This window comes from Piliocolobus tephrosceles, chromosome 18 (genome assembly GCF_002776525.5).
Source record: "Piliocolobus tephrosceles isolate RC106 chromosome 18, ASM277652v3, whole genome shotgun sequence".
Taxonomy (NCBI): domain Eukaryota; kingdom Metazoa; phylum Chordata; class Mammalia; order Primates; family Cercopithecidae; genus Piliocolobus; species Piliocolobus tephrosceles.
In genome coordinates, this window is record NC_045451.1 from 50,072,529 (window position 1) to 50,093,728 (window position 21,200).

At 39.5% G+C, this 21,200-nt stretch overlaps 1 protein-coding gene across 3 annotated transcripts in view; it reads right to left on the reverse strand.

Annotated features, from left to right (window-relative positions):
• Positions 1-660: 660 nt before the first annotated feature.
• Positions 661-21,200, reverse strand: part of MEP1B (meprin A subunit beta) — a 21,643-nt gene continuing 1,103 nt past the window's right edge. Inside the window, exons 2-11 of one of the 3 annotated variants that reach the window (XM_023207484.1) lie at positions 17,740-17,857; positions 16,400-16,578; positions 13,298-13,516; positions 12,500-12,652; positions 10,066-10,281; positions 7,226-7,669; positions 5,521-5,700; positions 3,969-4,095; positions 3,119-3,323; positions 661-832 (exon numbers count right to left, since the gene is read on the reverse strand). In XM_023207484.1, the coding sequence (XP_023063252.1) occupies positions 818-832; positions 3,119-3,323; positions 3,969-4,095; positions 5,521-5,700; positions 7,226-7,669; positions 10,066-10,281; positions 12,500-12,652; positions 13,298-13,516; positions 16,400-16,578; positions 17,740-17,855 (1,854 nt within the window). In that variant the 5' untranslated portion in view covers positions 17,856-17,857 and the 3' untranslated portion in view covers positions 661-817. Of the gene's footprint in view, positions 833-3,118; positions 3,324-3,496; positions 3,550-3,968; positions 4,096-5,520; positions 5,701-7,225; positions 7,670-10,065; positions 10,282-12,499; positions 12,653-13,297; positions 13,517-16,399; positions 16,579-17,739; positions 17,858-21,200 lie in introns of those variants that run through there. The other 2 variants (XM_023207488.1, XM_023207485.1) reach the window with 2 other exon arrangements.

Genomic DNA, 21,200 nt, shown 5'->3' on the forward strand with positions numbered 1-21,200 from the left:
ATCTCCTGACCTCCTGGTTTGACTTTCTAATAAACACTTATTTAAATCAATGAGCTGCTTGTAAGCAAAATAGATCCTCGGTAATCTATTTGACATCCTCAAATAGATTAAAATGCGAAGATTCCTGAATAATCTATTTGAGATCCTCAGTAATCTATTTGAGATCCTCAGTAATTTTTAAAATGTGAAGATTCCTGAGTAATCTATTTGAGAGCCTCAGTAATTTTTAAAATGTAAAGACTCCTGAGACCCAAAAACCTTTGAGACCTGCCACTCAAAGAGTGAAAGGTTTTCTTGCTGATTATAGTCATTTGCTCAATCAAATTCTAAACCAAGCTCATTTACCAAAGGGACTATATAAGAAAACAAGAGAGTAGCCAGTTGTGGAGAAGAATGTGTATTGACAGAGTGGGGAGCTATTCCATTACCCTTCCCAATACTGGGAAAGTATGGCACTAAAACCGCTGCAATTCCACATGGAGGATCATTCCCACTGGGTGTTTCTAGTGGGTTTCTAAGGAATCACTTGTGAGGACACCACACGTGGCCCCCATATGGAAGAATCCGTATGGGGATACTAGACAATATTATACTTTCAGAGGAGCCTGAATTGCTTTTCTCTCATTTAAAAGAAGGAAACACAAACAGTATTTCACCAAATTGACTTTGACCAAAAGAGTGATTTATAGTATTTCCAGCTATTTACAGAAAAAGATCCATTTTTAGAAGAACGAGGTGGTTGTAATATCCCTTAGGCAAATCCATGACGAAGAATCCTTTTTAATTTCATTTGCTGGCCGTATTGTCCAGTTAATCTTCAAAAAGCATGCTGCTAAAAGGGGAAAGAACAATTGATGATTTAATTTCTAAATTTAAAAACTGTTATTTAAATGAATCACAATAAAACGATCTAGTCTTTAAATGAAGTCCCCAGCAGTAGTCTCCTGGCCTCCCTCCTAGCTGGCAATGGCTCCTGCTCCTGGTCTCCATTTAGAGCCCTGGCTTTTTGAGCCCACATTATTCAGATGCTAAAACATTACGGTGAACACATACATTTGCCTCAGAAAAAAGGTCATTCTGATTTAAGATCTAAACGACATCTGTGAGATCTGTTATCAGTGAATTAACTGTAGAAATGCCTAGCCTAAGATAATGTAAGTCAACTGCCTTGTCCTTGGGAATGTGTTTAAATGACCCACACACAAAATAGTTCTGTTGTAATATTATGGAGTGTGTGTGTGTGCGTGTGTGTGTTTCCACTTACTATCCTTACCATGTCCCTGATACTCTCATGGTTTCCCCACTTTATTGACTTAGTTTCCTTCCGTCTCTTCTCTTTGGTTTTGTCATTATTCTCTAACTCCTTCCAGTTTTTACTTGCTAAGTTAGAGCCCTTATAACAGCTGTTACACTTCCCATTGTCAAGGAAATATCCTGGCAATCCCATCCACCCAGTTAATTTGTCCCCTCCTGCCCTGCCACTGTTCCACCTTCCATGCAACTCCTGGCTCATCCCAATGGCCCAGGAGACAACTTGCAGGCACAGCTGCCATCAGGTTGACATACCAGGCCACGTATTCGCTGATTTTTCCCTTTTATTTTGAGTTATAAAATAAGCTGAAAGTTGTCTTAAAACAAAACAATCTGTTTATATTTTAAGCACTTTTGTAATAGTTTTGTGAGGTAATTGATCTATTGCCGTATTATTAGCATTAAACATCTTCCTGATGTTGAGGAAATAGGACAACAGCCTACGATAATACAACGATTTCCTTTCAGTTCATTATCATTGTCCAGGTTTTGACTGACTTGGTCAAACATGTTTTTATTATTTTATATCTTGATATAAATAATAATATCTTGATACCCATCTGTCCCCTTTAAAAACTCATAACTTTAAATATAGTATGTCTTGAATAATCGTTTTTCTTAAGAAAATGTACTCTTGCTTTAGCCAATTGCGGTATTTTTATTTTTGGAGATATTCTAATTGGGCATGTTTTCTAACTGGCTTCAGTAGCAATTTTCAGAGACTCCAATTGGAATGAACTAGAACTGGAAGAATTTTAGGGCTTCACTTTTCAGTAATGTTCAGATTTCATGCCACTTTCTCTGTGCTCCACTGCGAGGAAGAATATGAATCCGCATGTAAAACTGTACTCTACTGCTAGAGTATGTAGTGGATGCTACGGCACTGCTGCTTGGTCCTGTCCTTTGAATGAAGGCTGTCATGCAAGAAATGCCCTCCCCCAAAGGCCGTTGCCTTGTCCAATTTTATGCCCCCTCTTTGAGGGCAGCCCCATTCCAGCGATGGGAGTACAAAGGCCTGGCCCCCCTCCCTTGATTCAGGACGTGCCTAAGAAGGCATCATCCCCACTCCAGAGCTCCCTGGAGGATGGGCTGAGGCCTCAGCTGCCGCCACATCACAGTCTAACCTCACCCTCTGCCCAGGCCAGCTCCCTCGGCCTATTATATGTGTTCCAGGAGCCCTCCCCAATCAACCTCCTGCGTACAAATATCCATCTCAGAGTCAGCTTCCCAAGGGACCCACTGGAAACAGGGTCGTTTCAGGAGTCTATTCACATTTTAGAGATTTTTTGAGGCAAGACTAAATCCTTTACTTGAAAATCTGCCTTAGAATTAGTTATTCCACGTGAAGCCAGAATGAACTGGAACCTTCTTTAATGAAAAAGCTTCCCCAAACATGCCTGCATCCCCTTCCTACGGGCCTCAGCTCAGCACCACTCTAAAGCCTTTAGAACAAAAACACTTGCAGGCCACCTCTCCACTTTACCAGGAAGGTTTGAACTTGCAGGCAAAATCAATTGTGCCTTTCAGGTCACAGACCACCCCACACTCCAGGAAAAAAACCCTACACACAACTGTACACAATGTTGTATACAATTCCAGGAGGATAATGAACCTCCATAAATCCCAATTTAAGAATTGTTGATTTACAGTGAAAGTAATAGGAACTTTTATAGTCTGAAATCAGTTGCCCCAGCATAGGAAACAAAAAGAAGAAGGCAAGAACCAAAGTATATCAAAAATGTCCTAGTTCCTCTCCATAAGATTTCACCAATAGGTTGTGAATAATCAAACATCAGCCTCAACTTACATTTTGCAGAGTCAAATTTGGTCCGTTTGAGCTCATCTTTTCACGATATTTCTTCCTGGTGCAATAGACACTGACAAGAGTGATGATGAGCATCAAGGCGAACACAGTGGCAGTAGATGAAACGGCAATGACGATGGTGTCTCGGGTAGAGCCTCTCTTTTCACACCTTTCTCCCATGTACCACCAGTCTTCCCCTGACCGGCACCTGCACATTGAGAATGTGACTCAGAATTATGAGTTGATATGTAACTCCAGAAATCTTCACAGTTAAAGATGTGGATTACCTTTAGTCTATTTGATCACCAATAGGTCACTGCTATATGGAACTATTTTACCCACTCTGGACTGGAGAGAGACAAGCACCTAGAGCACAGGTGTAAGCAATGGAAAGAAAAAATGGAATTCCTCCTCATCTGATACTAAAACAGCATCTGCAAGTTAGGAAAGGCTGTTAGCACAGGTAATAGAGAAAGTTTAGTTCTTAGCGTCCCATGCCCACCACCCTCCGGCTTCACATCTTGGCCAAGGGCGCCTCAGAACGTCAGTATCTTCATCTAGGAAATGGAGGCAGCTACACTTAAAATGGCTGGACTGTTGTGAGGACTTTTTCAGACAATTAGAATATAGTGTAATTTTTTTTCATAAAAAATTGTGTTGGCTATCACAAAGATAGTTCTTGTGGTTATCCAAAGCCCCAAAAGGAGGACAACAACACAAAAAATTCTGTGAATGACTGTGAGATGAGAATCAACTGATTTCATTCATAAGAACTATCAAGTATTTAATACTACATTATGGGAATAAAATTTCTAACCAAAGAATGGAGAGATCTCTTCCAAATGATCCTTACCTGCACTCAGCTTTGCCATCTTGAACAGTGCAGACACCATCATTTTCACAGGTGGTTTTTGAGCAGAGGTCTTGGACACTAGGGGTTGGTGTTGCCTGGATTTGCGTAGAGTTGAGGTGAGATATGTCTAGGAAGATGGGGAAGAGTGTGGATGGAAATCAGCTTTTGTTTAACAATCATTTGATCTTTAAGTTTCTTTTTCTTTTAATGTCTCTTTTTTCCTTTTTTCTTTCTTTCTTTCTTTCTTTTTTTTTTTTTTTTTTTTTTTTTTTTTTTTTTTTTTTTTTTTTTTAGAGGTGGGATCTTGTAATGTTGCCCAGACTGGTCTTTGCTCCCAGGCTCAGACAGTCTTTCCACTTCAGCCTCAGAGTCCTGGGATTGTAGGTGTGAGTCATCATGCCAAGCCCAATCTTACGTTTCAAAATAGACAATGATCAGATTTTAGGCTTGTGAGAAATTCAGGTAACCTTGAAGCACAGTCTAACAACATTGATATAGGCAGCGAGATAAAAACTAGGCAAAGGGAAACTAGGCCAGCCTGCTGGGACTCCAACTCAACCACATGCTGGCCTGGATTGTGGGAGCCCAGAAGGGTACAAGCCCCTAATGCCAACTTTCAAGAGACAGATGAGGAAACCAAAACTCAGAAATGTAAAGTAATTGAGGGCATTGCCCAAGGTCACAGGTCTCTGGCTTGGTAGAGCAAGTTGGTGGAGACTTGGAGAAAGACACCAAGTGCCCTGACAACTAGTGTTATGCTCTTTGCAGTATTTGTTATTGCTTCTGGTTGAAATCGCTATGGTCAAAAAGAACTGATGCATATCTGATTTTTTTTCTCTGCTACATAAAATGTTTTCTCTCTTAACAAAAGTTATTTCTGAATAATTTCTCCAAGAGGTATCATCTAGATTTACTCTAATGGACACTGGAGTCAAATTTTTGTGGGTTTTAATTGCACCACCTTTCATCACAAACAACAGTCTGATTTACTGAGACTCAAGTGGGTCTTTAATAGAAAATGAGTTAAAATCGTACCACATAAAAATGGAAACCATCAGAATTGCTGCAAAATGTATTTATTGGCTGCAGGAGTAAGAAATTTAACATTAATCTAACAAGAGATTAATGTCATTTCTGCCTATATATATGTGTGTGCGTGTATGTATATATGTGTGCGTGTATGTACATTTGAAACAGATAAGACACAGACGTTTCCAGTCATTTCATGTGCTGATGTGATGTTTTTATCTCAGGAATCCTAGAGTATAATTGTTCTATTTTAATTTATTTCTAAAGAAACTTCCCAACCTAAAGATTTCCACTATAGCTTCATGTGGTAGTCATTAAATTCTTTATTCTGGAATCCTTACTGTTTCAAATTAAATTATTTTCATATTGTTAACAATTCATATTCCCCCCACACCCCACTCATGCCCATTTCCCCCCACATCTCTACATAATACACCTAAAAATGGAATGCAGAAATAAACAGAAAATAATCAGTGGCCACAACAAAAAACTAGCTTATATAAAACTATTTTTATTGACATACCTTCCACTGTCAGTAGGATATAAACATCATCTCCTTTTATAAAATCTCTGCTTTTCAGCCTCTCATGGGTTATAAAGGCACTGGTTCCATAGCCCCCACCTCTTCTAAACTGAGTTCCATTAGGGAAAAAAGCCACTGCTCCCACTTTGGAAGGCCTGTCCCAGAAATAGTTTCCATTATCTGAAAAAGCAATTTATATTAATGGAGTGTGTTTATCATCATCGTAGCTTTTGGTGGTAGGAAAGAACAGGCAATGTGAAACACAATTAGGCTGGAGCTCAAAATAATTAAATGATGCTATTGGCCTGTGATGTATTCCCTGGCAAATCACTGGGGCTTGTTCATTTATACTGTCCTAGAGGAAATGAAATTACCTGGCAGGGAGGACCACACTGTAGAATAAGAGTGGAGAGGTACCAGAAGTTTCCTAGGTACCAGATATTCCTGGGAATATCATATCTCTACTTATTGACCGGTATAGAAACCCTCCTATCTATTAGAATAATTTCTCAGTAGCCTAAGGCTACTAAGAGAGTCCTTTTACAAAGTTACAGTTTGTCCAGTTAAAGCAATATATTGCTGAGAGAGTTTTTAATATCAGCATAGAATGATTTATCTTATTAACTGAATTATCCACCTAACAGAGCAAAGTGCTTCAGAAGTAGAAGACAAGAATAAGTACTGCTTCTGGGAAAAGATAATGACCTACGCAGCCCTGAGCTGCTTTTAATGTCATTCAGGAAGAAACACTTTGGGAAAAAGTGAAGAAATTCTGAATGTCAAGTCCCTACAGTTCCACTGGTGAATATTATCCTATGAGATTAAGTTGGATTTTTTTCTATGCCAATTTGGTCCATGTTTTTCATATATAGAATTCACATTTGGCAAAAATATTCAGCTTGCCATAATTTCATTGTTTTCCTTTATGAGGATCTCAGAAGCAAAGAGTTATTAAAATTAGAAGTGTGATCATTGCTTTCAGTGGGTTACTTCTTTTTGAGATGGGAAAGATGGGGAATGATGTCACGATTAGCAAATCCTCTGTAACTTTTTACTAAGAAATTATAATGCATTCTCACACCCTTCCCGCCAACACTTGAATGCACCTGCTCAATACCTTCCTTCTGCTCAAAAACTACTCCCATTTCCAACGCTGAATGATTTTTGACATTCCCAGTGACGTGAACAAGGTAGCATGAGTTAGAAAAACCCAACATCTGAGGGCCTCTCCACCGTAGGCCTTTCCACAGCTTCCACACTTGACCTGTACTAATTCTCATAGCGAATCTGTGGAATGGTTACTACAGCCCTGGCTTTATAGTTGAGGACACTGGGGACCTAAGAGATTATTTGCTCAAGGTCACATAGCTAATGAGAAGCAAACCTTGGACTTGAACTCAGGCATGTCAGACTCTAAAACCAACACTTCTTGCACAGAAGTGAAAATCTGAGGAGGGCCATCAGTTCCCAGGAATACAGTCAGTATCTTCTTTATTTGTTGGAGTCCTTGCTGACATTTCTGATGAGCTCCCATCTGAAAGACTCTGTCCACAATTCTTGAAACCTTTCTCCTAAATATCTGTTCTTAAGATTTGGGACTCAAAATTCCCTGAGTAACTAACTGTGCAATCTCTCATTCCCAAAATGATCCATCCCTCCTAGAGCAATGATTGTTTATTAGCAATAAAGAAAATGAGTTACAAACCAGTGGTCATAAATGGGTCTGTAGTTATACTCCGCTGATTGGACATACGCTGTCGAATGTCAGGATTTTGATCCAAAAGTGTCATTGTGGCTTGTTGCCAAGGACATGGCCACTGTAATTGATCATCATTGGCTCCAGAGATCAAGTGGAAATATATCCCTGCATCAGTCACATGGGCTAGATTTAAGTAAATCTGAAAGGCATAGCCTTTAGAAGAGTAAAATGGAGGGCTATACAAAGTTCCATTTGGGCTGCCAATGAACTGTGTGAAATTCCTTATATGCCAGATATGATGAGGGCACCGTGTTTCCGAAAGATTGATGTCATCAATAGACAGACCACCCAGTGATGTGCCAGAGCCTTTGCGTCCTTCAAACACCACTCTAAACTTCTTGGTCACTTCCAATGTTACATGATAAAGTTGCCAGCTCCCAATGGGTATTTCTGCAAAAGAGTTATTATTATTTCAAAGACAAAGAAGTTTAAATTATGTACATGTCAACATTAGATTTCTAGCCTTCTTAGACAAAGGATCATCCAAAACCGGTTTATTTCTATGGGTCAGAAGTATGGTTTTGCCAAAGCTCCAGCCTAGAATTATTTACTTAAAGGTGCTTCTATGGGGTCACTCTGTTCTCTGGAATAGCTGAATATTTGTCTAGCTGTTTCTCAAATAAATCACCCTTTCCTAGAGATGGGAGAGTAAATAACAACATCTAGCTCACGAGTACTTCATGCCCTACCTATGAGTTACCTGGCATTCTCCATTGTTAAACAGGCAGCAAGCCCAACACTCGTAACACTGCTACCCAAAATTCCTGTAATACTCAGGCAAAGCCTTCTTTAATATATTTATGATTTGATTGGAATACTTCCCTCACACACAAAATCTTCAATCAACCTTTTGGTAATACTAAACAAAATCCACCAAACCCTGGAAAGCCCACCTCCTGCAATCTACTCTTTAGATCACTTCCCAGTGACTCAGCATTGTAAGTATTTATCTGATATTTGGTACCACCTTCTTTCTTTCCAACCTGCACTCCCTCCCCAACTGTTAGCCCATAACCCTCACTAGCAGCACATGATATGCCATTTTGTCTGATTTTCTTATATCACATACTCAAATAAGAAGCAGTATACCAAATAATCTGCAGAAACCCCCAGATGGACAGCAGCTGAGAAATTCGTGTCAAACTAGTGGTTAACACAAAATCTTAAAACAAAAATATGTTGGTGCTTAATGTGAAACACAGCTACTTGAAAATAAGTTAGACATACCCAAATGACAGAAAATAAGGAAGCTTCTTAAGTGCCCTTTTGTGTTATTGTATATCAATGACACACCCACAGATTGCTAATAGAAAGGATCCCCCTTCCAATCCTGGACAGTTATATATATTATAAATACATTATATAAATATTTGTATTAATTTATATATTAATACATAATATATAACATTTATAGTAACATACAGCTTATATATAAGACTTTTATATATTTAATATGTAATACATATTATATATAATTATACTTTATATTTTATTTTGTTACATGAATAATATATGTATAATATGTGTATATTCTTAGTGAGATTAAAAACCTCATTGCTTATAGGTGTTCAAAAAGAAAAATGTCACCTGTATTTCAGATTGTTTCTCGTTGTTAAAACAGGAGGAAAATGGCATACTCTATTGCATAATATGGATCCAATTGTGGAACAAATTGAATTACTTAATTCATTCAAGCCATGAGATGATTAAGTGGAATAGACAGTAATATATCTGCCAGCCCACAGCCCCTCCCTTTCTCAGTCACCCCCTTAACCATCTACTTGCATAGGTGCTCAACATGGCTCTCCTCTCCGACATATTGTTGGTAAGAAGGGTGGGTACTCACTTCCCACTCAGGAATTGCTCCAGAGGCTGTGTTTAACTGAAGTCATAAGCATCCCAGTTCTTCACCGGGATTTATTTTCTAAGCTTTATATCAGAGGAAGAGTCCTTTTTCCAGACTGATAGCAAATTTGGTCAAATGTAAGCTGGGAAGTGAAACAACCAAAGTACCAGTCCTATAAAGAAAGCCATTCTGAGGTAAAACAAGAGGTCCCCAGCAATGTTCAGAGACAGAGCTACTAAAAACTCCCCCTCAAGCCGGTGTCTCCCTCATCTGTCCCACAGGCTGTAACTACCCTTTAGCCAGGAGCCCGTCCTATTTTGCCTAAGCTAGTTCACATTGTATTTTTAGGTATTTTATTTTATTTTTTTTTTTTATTTATTTTTTCAGAGATAGAGTCTTGCTCTGTCGCACAGGCTGGAGGGCAGTGGCGTGATCTCGGCTCACTGCCACCTCCGCCTCCCGGGTTCAAGCAATTCTCCTGCCTCAGCTTCCCAAGTAGCTGGGACTACAGGCATGTGCCACCACTCCCAGCTAATTTATGTATTTTTTCAGTAGAGACAAGGTTTCACTATATGTTGACCAGTCTGGTCTCGAACTCATGACCTCAGGTGATCCGACCGCCTTGGCCTCCCAAAGTGCTGGAATTACAGCTGTGAGCCACTGCGCCCGGCTTTGTATTTTTATTATTTGCCAAGAACTGACCTCCATAGTGCCAGAGACTGGTCTACAGTTTCTTAAGCGAGTGTTACGTAACAGAGCACTCAGGAAGAATCTTCATTCTAGCTTCCTTGCCACCACTTAAAACAAGAAGAATCTAGTTCTTAGTTGAAGGGTAGTGACTCAGTAGCCGCTGCCCTATTGTAAATTGTTGCATTAACTAAAGAAAAGACCTAAGATTGCCTCACTTTGAATCCAAACAATAAGAATGTTGACATTGTACCTTTTATTTCTTCCACAAGGGTTAAATTGCCATCCACATTGTCTGCAGAATACTCCCTGATGTAGATGTTCAGTTGATCACTTTCACTGCCACTGTTATATAAGTAAAATTGCAAGCACTGAAATCCTCTTTTAGGGTACAGCGTTCTACTTTCCAGCACTGCTGTGGCCCCCACATTTACAGAGCTGCTATCGAAATGCATGAAGAAACCAGAACCTGTTAAAGAAAAGCAGAATTGAGAGAAAACAGATACTGGGTATGGAAATGTGTGTTTGTTAATAGTGGTGCTAGATTCTTTACACGAGGCGTAAGTAACATCCATATATAAATCGCCAGGGAGAAACGACAGAAGCCTAAGCTACATATCTGGCACTTGCAAAAGCTAGCAGATTGACATAACAGTATAAAACTCAAACCTCTCTATTATTTATAAGACGTTTACTTACAATAGTAGTTTTCCGTGGGCACTAATCCTTGCTTATCTTCATTTGTTATGAGCTATAAAGATATAGCAAGTTTAAGTATCAAATGCTAATTTTTAAAAAATCCACTGTAAGGCTGCAGGTCAAGACCAAACAGCAGGGCTAAAAGTCTACACAGGACACCTTTCAAGTGTCCGCAACCCTGGTCCAGCTCCAAGTGGGAAGAGCTACCACTGGAAAAAGATGCTACAGAGGGTGGTTCCCCCTCTGAGAGTATGAAAAAGGAAAATGGAAATTAAGTCAAAAGGAGGGTTTGAAACTTGGGTGGGTAGAGAGCTGTAGCATCTGTGTCTCCCAAGGCTAATTCAACGTGAACTTCTAGGTCTTTCTGGAGAGGTGAACACACAATGCGGACAGGAGCAAGAGCCCAGCCAGGAAACCAGGGCCTTGGCTGCCCCCTTTTTTTAAAAAACACTTTCTAACTTCTTTGGCTTCAAACTGTCACAAAAAAAGAAGGAAGGAAAAAAGAAAAGAAAGAAAGAAATTCAACTCTCAGAAGATACTGTGACTACAGCAACCATCTGGGGAGATTCACATTTTAATATTTTTTAAATGATATTTGTAATGAAAAAATTGAGAATAACTGAACCTGATAATTTCAGAGGCACCTCCCAGTTCTCTGCTTTCATTATCTGCAATACTTAATCTTCCAAGCCATCTCTAAAGAAGGCAGAGCTAGTAATTCTGGTTTGAATGTATATATATTTTGTTTCCTTTTTTTTTTTCTTTTTTTTTTGAGGCAATGTCTTACTCCGTTGTCCAGGCTAGAATGCAATGGTACTATCTCAGCTCACTACAACCTCTGCCTCCCAGGTTCAAGTGATTCTCCTGCCTCAGTCCTGCAACTAGCTGGGACTACAGGCATGTGCCACCACACCCAGCTAATTTTTGCATATTTAGTAGAGACGGAGTTTTACCATGTTGGCCCAGCTGGTCACAAACTCCCAACCTCAGGTGATCCGCCCACCTTGGCCTCCCAAAGGCCTGAGATTACAGGCATGAGCCACTGCACCCGGCCCAATTTTCTTTACCTTATTTCAAGTATTTGCTTAGTTTCCACTATATGCAGGGAATTGTGTTGGGCATTTAAATATGGTTCTAGGAGCAGGCAATTTATGAAAGACACAACGTTAGGGAACCTTTCCCTTACTACAGAAATTAGCTTTCAAAAACAGAAAAAAGTGAGAGCTACCTGGTCTGGATTCTTCTTCCTTTCCTCCCTCCCTCCCTATCTACTTTCCTGTGGTCTGAGTAGGACCACTATCCACTATCTAAATATGCATTTAAAAAGAAAAATAAAAGGAAAAGCACCTTTTTGCCATTGGAGGCCTCCAATTCCTGCCTAGATCATCTGAGCTATTATTATTAAGCACTGGCCCTAAGTTCTGAAGTCTAGTTTTACATATTTGTTGCCAGAATAAGCAAATAAGTAAAAATGTGGTCCTTGTAGCCAAATAGCTACTTAAGGCAAAACAAAATGAAAATGGAAAGGGATATGCATCTGAAGAAAATTAAATAAACGGTGCTTTTTAGATATTTTTGTAACAGGAGCATATAATCACATCCAGCTACAGTTCTGAAACAACAGTTCACAGCCTAGTGCTGTCCATTGGAAAGAGTGTCTTGTATTCTGCAAACTTCTAGAAAACAATAGTACTGCCCCTGAGATAAGAGGCCTTGCAGGAGGCCCAGTCTGGTATGCTCTCCTATGGAAACGCACCGGTAGAGGCATCACAGAGCCCAGCTCTGACTTGTAGAAAGAAAAATAAACGCAGAAGGAAAAGCAATTAACAATGTCTTTATCAGGTACAAGACCTACTTCTCAGTAGTCACCTAATGAATAATCATTAATTATTCTGATAGAAATTAGAGATAAAATCCCAGTCTTTCATAGAGAAGAACGTGGCTGTAGCCACTGAGTATACAATCTAGGAGGATCTCACTCCTGTTACCTTGGCACTGGCCCATGTTGGAGTGATCATTCTCTGGCCCCCTGGGAACCTGTGAAACCCGTTGCCAGTCAGCATTATCTCCTGAACTTTGGATCATGCCACACACGTTTTCCAGTTCAAAACTGCACGAGTCCATAAAACTCAAGGAAGAGGCTACAAAAGCAAAAAACAATTATTGACATTCATACAACATGATAATCTAAGTGACAAAAACTGAACTTATCACAGTATTAGAAATGCCAGGTTGATATTACAGGGAACACCTGGCTGATTCTGGGTGATGGTGGCTTAAAGATCCCTCTTTATTTGCAGAACCCCTACAAAGAAGGTAATTAATTCTGCACATCTGAATAAGCTCCCTGCCCCTTCTTTTTAAAAAAAAATTATCTAATTTGTAGAAATCTGAGTCTATACTCCCCTGGGTATTCCAATCATTAAGCCACAATCCAGATTATTTGATCCCATTCATGTTACAACTAGACATACCATTCTAGCTAAAAGGAAGTGTGAGTATCAATCTTACCCACGTTTGAATTACTAACAGCTTTAAAAACCTGCCTGAGGCATATTCCTACAGGACCCAATTTGTTTTTAGATCTCAACACCAGACGTGGTGAAAAGAAAAATACTGCTTCCAAGTTGTAGATTAAGATCTGAGTACTATTCTGTTTACTTCCTGAATATCAAGTCTCCATAATCTCAGAAACCCCACCAATGCTCGACAAAATGGCACAGACCCACATTTTTTTCTACATAACAGAGGGTAATACAAGTCATTTCAAAGAACCTGTCACATACAGCAGTTATACAGTCGATTCAACTTTAGGAGATCAGAGTCACTGAAATCCATTCGTTGGCCGATCACATCTTCGAAGTCTGAGATTCTTGTGACAATGGTCGGCTCTGTTCCGTTTTGGAATGCAGTTTTACTGTAGTGCATTACTGAAGTGTAATCATAGGGAACGTTCAGGGAATCTGATACGCTGTCACTATAGGTGTTAAAATTGTGCTCTCTGCCTAAAGGATAAATAAAAAATCTTTACTTGATGTTCACAAAATTCAGCTTATCTTACTCCAAATACCGCTCACTTAGAAATGGAGAATATAAAAAACTCAAACAATGTTTGCTACAACTAACAACAGTTTCATTATTCCCATCTTAAATATAACATTCAGACTTAGAACTGTAATACCAGCCGTGACACTGAACATATCTAAGGTTCTATTGCAGCCCATAGTTAGGACACTGGCATTTAGTCTAAGACTGTAAAAACTGCTCATGGAAAGGAGGATTCTAAAAAGTGTTGCTAACCAGCCTGGGCAACAAAGCGAGACCTCATCGTTAATAAATATTTTAAGCCCAGGCGTGGTGGCTCACGCCTGTAATCCCAGCACTTTAGGAGGCCAAGGCAGGCTGATCATGAGGTCAGGAGTTCGAGACCAGCCTGACCAACATGGCGAAACCCCGTCTCTACTAAAAATACAAAAATTAGCCTGGTGTGTTGGTGCATGCCTGTAATCCCAGTTACTTGGGAGGCAGAGGCAGGAGAATTGCTTGAACCCAGGAGGCGGAGGTTGCAGTAAGCCGAGATTGTACCACTGCACTCCAGCCTAGGTGATAGAATGAGACTCCATCTCAAATAAAATAAAATAAAATAAATATTTTTAAAATTAGCCAAGCATGGTGGTGCATGCTTGTAGTCCCAGCTACTCAGGAGGCTGAGGTGGGAGGATTGCCTGAGCCTGGGAAGTCGAGGCTGCAGTGAGCTGTGATCACATCACCGCACTCCAGCCTGGGCAATAGAGTAAGACCCCGTCTCAAACAACAACGACAAAAAGTGTTGTTGAACTTCTCAGGGCATTGGCCAGCAGTGATGGCAGGCTGAGGACATCCACAGTAGATGGAGATGGAAGTAAGAAGACTTTGAAGGGATGGTGAGATGAAACCTGGGAATGATAACTTTCTAGTTATCCTACAAAGGAGTCATTAGAAAGCGTTGACATGCGGTTATTGACTAACCATAATTCATGGTTACTGGAATATGTGTAGATGTATTTAAAGCATGATGAACCAGCCTGGCCAACATGTTGAAACCCCATCTCTACTAAAAATACAAAAAGTAGCCAGCCATGGTGGCGGGCGCCTGTAATCCCAGCTACTCGGGAGGCTGAGGCAGGAGAATCACTTGAACCCAGGAGGCGAAAGTTGCAGTGAGCCAAGATCACACCACTGTACTCCAGCCTGGGCAACAGAGCGAGATTCTGTCTCAAAATAAATAAATAAATAAAGCACGATGACTATAGTTAATAATAATGTAGTGTATATTTCAAAATTGCTGAGAGAATAAATCTCAAATGTCTCACCGCAGAAATGATAAGTGAGGTGATGGCTATGTTAAACAGCTTGTTTTAGTCATTCCACATTGTGTACACATGTCAAAATATCACTGTACCCCATAAGTATATACAATTATGATTTGTCAGTTTAAAATAATAATAAAAAACAAAAATGAATCTATTTAGAGAAGACATCAGGCCGTTTAGCATTATACCAATGGGCAACTGATTCCGACTTGAAATGGAATGATTCTATGGACACATTGAGGTGGTTCTAATCTCCAAAACATAAAGATGTGTTATCAAATGTGGGCAGACATTTTGATCAAAAATAAGACTTTGGGAATCCTAAAGAGTATGCTTGTGGATTAAAGCTAAACACTGCTGTTTCTCTAGAAATCTTTTAGTTTGCTGCTATGCCTGACGCCATTTGAGATAAGCAGAGGCGGGGGATGAAGAGCAAGATCTGTGATTTCAAGAAGTGTGGTGTCAGGGGACCTTGTGTAGGGCACTCCTCACAGTGCCTCAGACATAATAGCAGTGCCCTTTCCTCTGTCTCGCCCCGCCCAGGCAGGACAGATGAGGAAGCTGAGTGTCACTGTGGAATGTGGAAAACATGAGCTCTACTCAGACATGGTTATTAAGACTTGGTGACTTTGAACACAGAATCACAAACAGTTCATGCTACTCAACTATTACTGAAAACTGTTCCATGAAACAATAAATCCAAATACTCTACAAGCTACTCTGCAAAAAGAAAAAAAGAAGACCATGATCAAATCATTTTGTAAATCACTTTTCTTAGAGATTTACAATTCCTGTCAACCTAATAAAGACTCAGAGCAGTATAGCGGGATAAATAAGTCTAATTTCTTTTAACCTAGGTGCTATGGCTTGAATATGTCCCCCCAAAAGCGTGTATTGGAAACCTAATCCCCACGGCAACAGTGTTGGGAGGTGAGGCCTAATGAGAGGTAATTAGGGCATGAGGGCTCTGTCTCATAAATGGATTAATCCCATTGCTGCAGGAGTAGGTTTGCTACTGCAGGGGTGGATTCCTTGTAAAAGGACAGATTTGGCCCTGTTTTTTCTGACTCTCCCTTGCCCTTCTGCCCTCTGCCATGGTATGCAACACAGCAAGAAGGCCCTCATCAAATGCCCACCCCTTGATTTTGGACTTTCCAGCTACCAGAACAATGAGGAATAAATTTCAGTTCTTTATAAATCACCCAGTCTGTGGTGTTTTGTTACAGCAGCGCAAGATGGACTAAGACTTGGGGATTTGCAAAACTAATTTGGGCACAGACTCCATTCCACATAATACTCAGGAACATATTGTGCGACTGAATATGCTTTAAAACCACAAACCCAGTTTCTAAGAGCATATCTAGCTCATATGGGTTCTGGAATACCAGTGCTCCAATAACTCAGAATGAGTTTGAGCTGAATGAATTAAGACATCAAAACATCAAAGTTTTAAAATTACTAACAATTGCCACAGATGACGAGAGAGGACGCATGCTTAGAAATTCAGTCCTTGACTAAAAACAAAGAGAAATGTACCTGACAGAATTCTGTCCCACATTATCCTGACATAGTCATCCCGGTCAGAACGTGACTGCTCATGCCAGAATCCCAGAGCGTGGAGGAACTCGTGTTGAACCGTTGCTATTCGGTCACAGTTTTCCCCAATGGAAAGTTCTTGCTTCCCAACCTGCCTATTTCCCACTGAAGACCAGCAGCTTATAGGAGAGTTTACAAGAAAGGGGGAAGAGGATGTTACAATCTGAGGTCTCAGGGCAGAATCCCCACTGCCTAGTCCACCTCATTACCCACCTAAATCCTTTGCTGTTACATCTGAACACTGTGCATTTCTCTCATAACCCAGGTGATATAGTTTGGACAATTGTCCCCACTCAAATCTCATATTGAAATGTAATTCCCAATGCTGTAAGTGGGACCTCGTGGGAGGTATTTGAGTCATGGGACGAACCCCTCATGGCTCAGTGCTGTCTTTGCAATAGTGAATTTTCATGAGATCTGGTCATTTAAAAGTGTGTAGCACCTCCCCCTCCCCACTCTTTCTCTGGCTCCTGCTTTTGCCATGTGACATGCCTGCTCCACCTTCACCTTCCACTATGATTGTAAGTTTGCAGAGGCCTCCCCAGAAACTGAGCAGATGTCAGCACCATGCTTCCTATAAAGCCTGCAGAAATGTGAGCCAGTTAAACCTCTTTTCTGTATAAATTACTGAGTCTCTGGTATTTCTGTGCAGCAATGCAAGAACAGCCTAATATACCAGGTATTGTATAATATTAAAAAACCTTATAGACCAGGTGATCTTTAAAGAACTTGCCCTAACGCCAGATATTACATAGGAGCAAGTCATCCCCAAGGTGGTCCAGACCTGGTTTTTCCTGTGAATTTCAAAGTCTTTGAGATCCTCCTTGGTATGCCTGTGCCCATTAAACAAGGACTTTACAGGGACAGCAATCACTCAGAATTGCTGAGCTCAAGACAAATAATACTGTCGCCTTCTTAACTCAAGAAATAAGAGTGGTTGGGTTAAAATAAGCTTGAATACAGACATGGACATGCATAAATACACATTTTTTTTACTTGAAAGGGATAAACAGTATGTAAATTACAAACGGCCTGAAATTCACAAGGTTGTGAGTCTGATGGCATGCAATCCCATCCATTTTGTCTAAAGGTGGTTACATGTATGGGAATATAATTTCTATGCCTACGAAAACCAGATCCAGTTGTTTTTTACTCTCCAGCAACTAGCAAGAAAGTCCCCACCCCTTCCTAAAGATCAGAGCCTAGGACGATTGCTGTAATGTAACGTCCCAGGCACTAGAGTTCTCCTTAGATGCCTTAGAAGACTGTCTTCAACTTACCCACTGCCCTTGATCACTGATATATAGTTTGCTTCTCCAGCCCAAGGCTTAAAGTCAATACAGGTTTTTAGGCGATAACGTTCAAATGCATTGAGGATAACTCCCTTAGCATTCATTTCTGAAGGAAGAAAACAAACAAAAATATGCTTATTCAAACAATCACCATTGAAAAATCTACCCTGGAAGCAGGCCATTGTAATATATTGCTTATCATGAGTTAGTCCCTTCATGAATGTTGAGTCTTTTATTTTTACAAAAATTAGAATTCAGTACCCATTGAATATCATATACAGTATCTGCTTATTCTTTGGATCTCTTATTTGGCCTCATATTTCTCTAGCACTCACTAATGGTGCATTACTAAACAATAAAAATGCATTTCTGTACCTCAGAGAACATATCCATTGGATCACAGGCAATCAAAATAAATAATCACCATTACATACTTCATCTGAGAAGATATAATATGTATTTAAAGCTGCACAGCTGGGCTTTTAATCTGAGGATCTTGAGATGGGAGAGTCTGTGAACACCCTGAAATAGTATGCAAAGCGTGTATGTGTGTGTGTGTGTGTGCATATCTACATATGCAAACTGCATTTCCTAGAGAGAGCTTTCATGAGGTCTGCAAGTGAGTTCATGGCCCAAAATAGGGGTAAGAGCCAATGCTTTGGATATAAGAGTGATATGGATATGGAGCTCAAAGAAGGCAGAGGCATGGAAGAAACAACTTGCAGGAAAAGAAACTTGTGAGTGACCAGGAGGAAGGGACTGTATCAGATGCACATGGAGAGGCATCATATGGGCCAGGTCCTAGTGAAGTGAAAAATGGGAGCCTGCCAGGAGGTGGGAGACAGTATGGCAGAGGGGAAAGTGCTTGGACTTTGGAGCCAGACACACATAAGTTCTTCTCTATCCTCACCACTTAATCTTGACATAAAACTTTTGCCAATTCAATCAACCTTTGGAGCTTTGATGTTATTATCAGTTAAGTGAGGAAATAAAATCAACTTTGCAGGATATTGTGAGGATAATAAGAGAAAGTAAACGTGAAGTTCCAAGTAAAATTAGCATTTTTCAAATGTTCATTTCCTTTCTCCCTTCTTGAGTAACCATTGCATAGACGTTCAAGGAAGATTACTTGGTATGCCTCTTTTGAGGCAGGTCTAAGAAGATCAAGAACAGGATTCACATAGGGAAGACCCTAAAATCCATAAGTTGTAAAAGGCACTAAGTTCAGACTTTTACAATACCACATAAGTAATACACTATCATTATAAATAAGTTAAAACGTTGATATGAATAAAAAGAAATTTAAAATCCTATCATCCAGGAATAATCAATCACCCTTACCATACATTTTGTCTTTGAATACACATATAACATATATATGTTAATATTTCTATAAAAAATAAAGTCATCTACATAGCATTTTACCAACTATTTTTTCACTAAATATTATGTCATCAAAATCTTTTTTCATCATTGAGTATTGTTTTTATCATTTTAATGAATAGAGGATTACAAATTGGATCCATTTGACATTGGATCACAGGCAATCAAAATAAATTGTCACCACATACTTAATCTGAGAAGCTATAATATGTATTTAAAGCCTCACAGCTGGGCTTTTAATCTGAGGACATTCAGATGGGAAGGTCTATGAACACCCTGAAATAGTATGCAAAGTGTGTGTGTGTGTGTGTGTGTATCTACGTATGGCTGTAACATTCAAAATGTTCTGTCCTATAAGTATCATATTTGGGTCATTATTTCACATGTAATATTTCCTTCAAATAAGGTATGATAATACTGACCACCATATCACTGTTTTAAACAGAACTTAAAAGAGCATACTAGTTTAGGCCATTTATCAAAACTTAATGAGGACAGTTTCTTGAATTAATAAAGTGACATGTGAAAGCTTTATAAACACTGAGGCCCTTTACCAAGATAAGATCTTTATTTTCCATATGCCTTTATTTACCAAGGGCCTTAGTTAACCTTGTGTTATAGATGCAGAAAGCTCCACTTGGAACCATATCATAGAAATCCCCAGGCTTCGGAAAATGAGGCAAGTTGCTGGCAGTCTTAGGAGTTCAGTAAGCAGCTGTTCAGGATTGTTTCCCCTTAGCAGCCCCTTCAGGTTTCTAGCACCTTCCCCTTCATTTCTATCCCCAACTCTTTACCCTCAGCCTCCCCCACTGCCTTTTCTCCCTTGGTGCTAAGGCAAGGAATTATAACTTAGGCCCTGGAAAGTATAAATGGCTGCTTTGAGTGTTACTTCTTTCAGGGAAGTTGCATCTACCAGCCAGGTAACATCTGAAGTTCAAGCTCAAAGACTACAGTCCTACTGGTAGAATTTCACAGGTTGACCTACTAGAATCTGAGTAATAGGGGCTTCCAGAAATCAACCCTTCATAGGTATTTACTTTTGCTACCTGTAAGAGTGGCCTTGCTTAGTAATTTTCTTAGTCTGAGTCATTTGAAGATGGTATACATTTCTGAAACATAAGGATACTTTTCCTAATTTGAACATAGAAAATAAGTTGAATTCTATAATATTAAACAAAGGTATTTTCTAAATAAGAAATAATCAAAATCACATAATTAAAAAAATTAGTCTCAAAATTTGAAGTTTGATTCTATTATAAAGACTATACAATATGAAAATATACAATAACATTAAGTGAAAAAATTAGAACAAAAAATGTAAGATGTCATAGTTATAACTATGTAAAAATGTGCACAGTTTGGATGGTAGGATCTAGGCTGAATTTTTACCTAACATTTTTCATTTATATATATATACATATGCTTATCAATTTATTTCAAAAATATTATTACATATAACATGCCAGAGACTATGGTAATCCTCCAGTTTGCAAGATGAAAAATAGCTCTTGTCCTCAAGGCATTCATTATGTTGTTTATAATGCTGTTTAAAAAATAAATAAAGCTTATAAGGTTAGATGGCTTTGGTTAAATACATGGCAAAAAAAAAAAAAAAATGGCCTAAGAGATACATAAAATTAAAGCTCCCTAATCTTTCATGGAACATACTTGGGAGAATAATTTAAAAAAATAAAAAAAGAAATAGAGCTGGATGTGGTGGCTCATGCCTGTAATCCCAACACTTTGGGAGGCCGAGGCGGGTGGGTTGCTTGAGTTCAGGAATTCAAGACCAGCCTGGGCAACAGGTGAAACCCCATCTCTACCAAAAATACAAAAAATTAGCCAGGCATGGTGGCATGCATCTGTGGTCCCAGATACTTGGAAAGCTGAGGTGGAAGGATCACTTATGCCTGGGAGGCAGAGGTTGAAGCCTGGGTGATGGAGTAAGAACTCATCTCAAAAAAGAGAGAGAGAGAGACAGAGGAAGGAGGGAGGGAGGGAGGGAGGAAAGGAAGGAAAGAAGGAAGGAAGGAAGGAAGGAAGGAAGGAAGGAAGGAAGGAAGGAA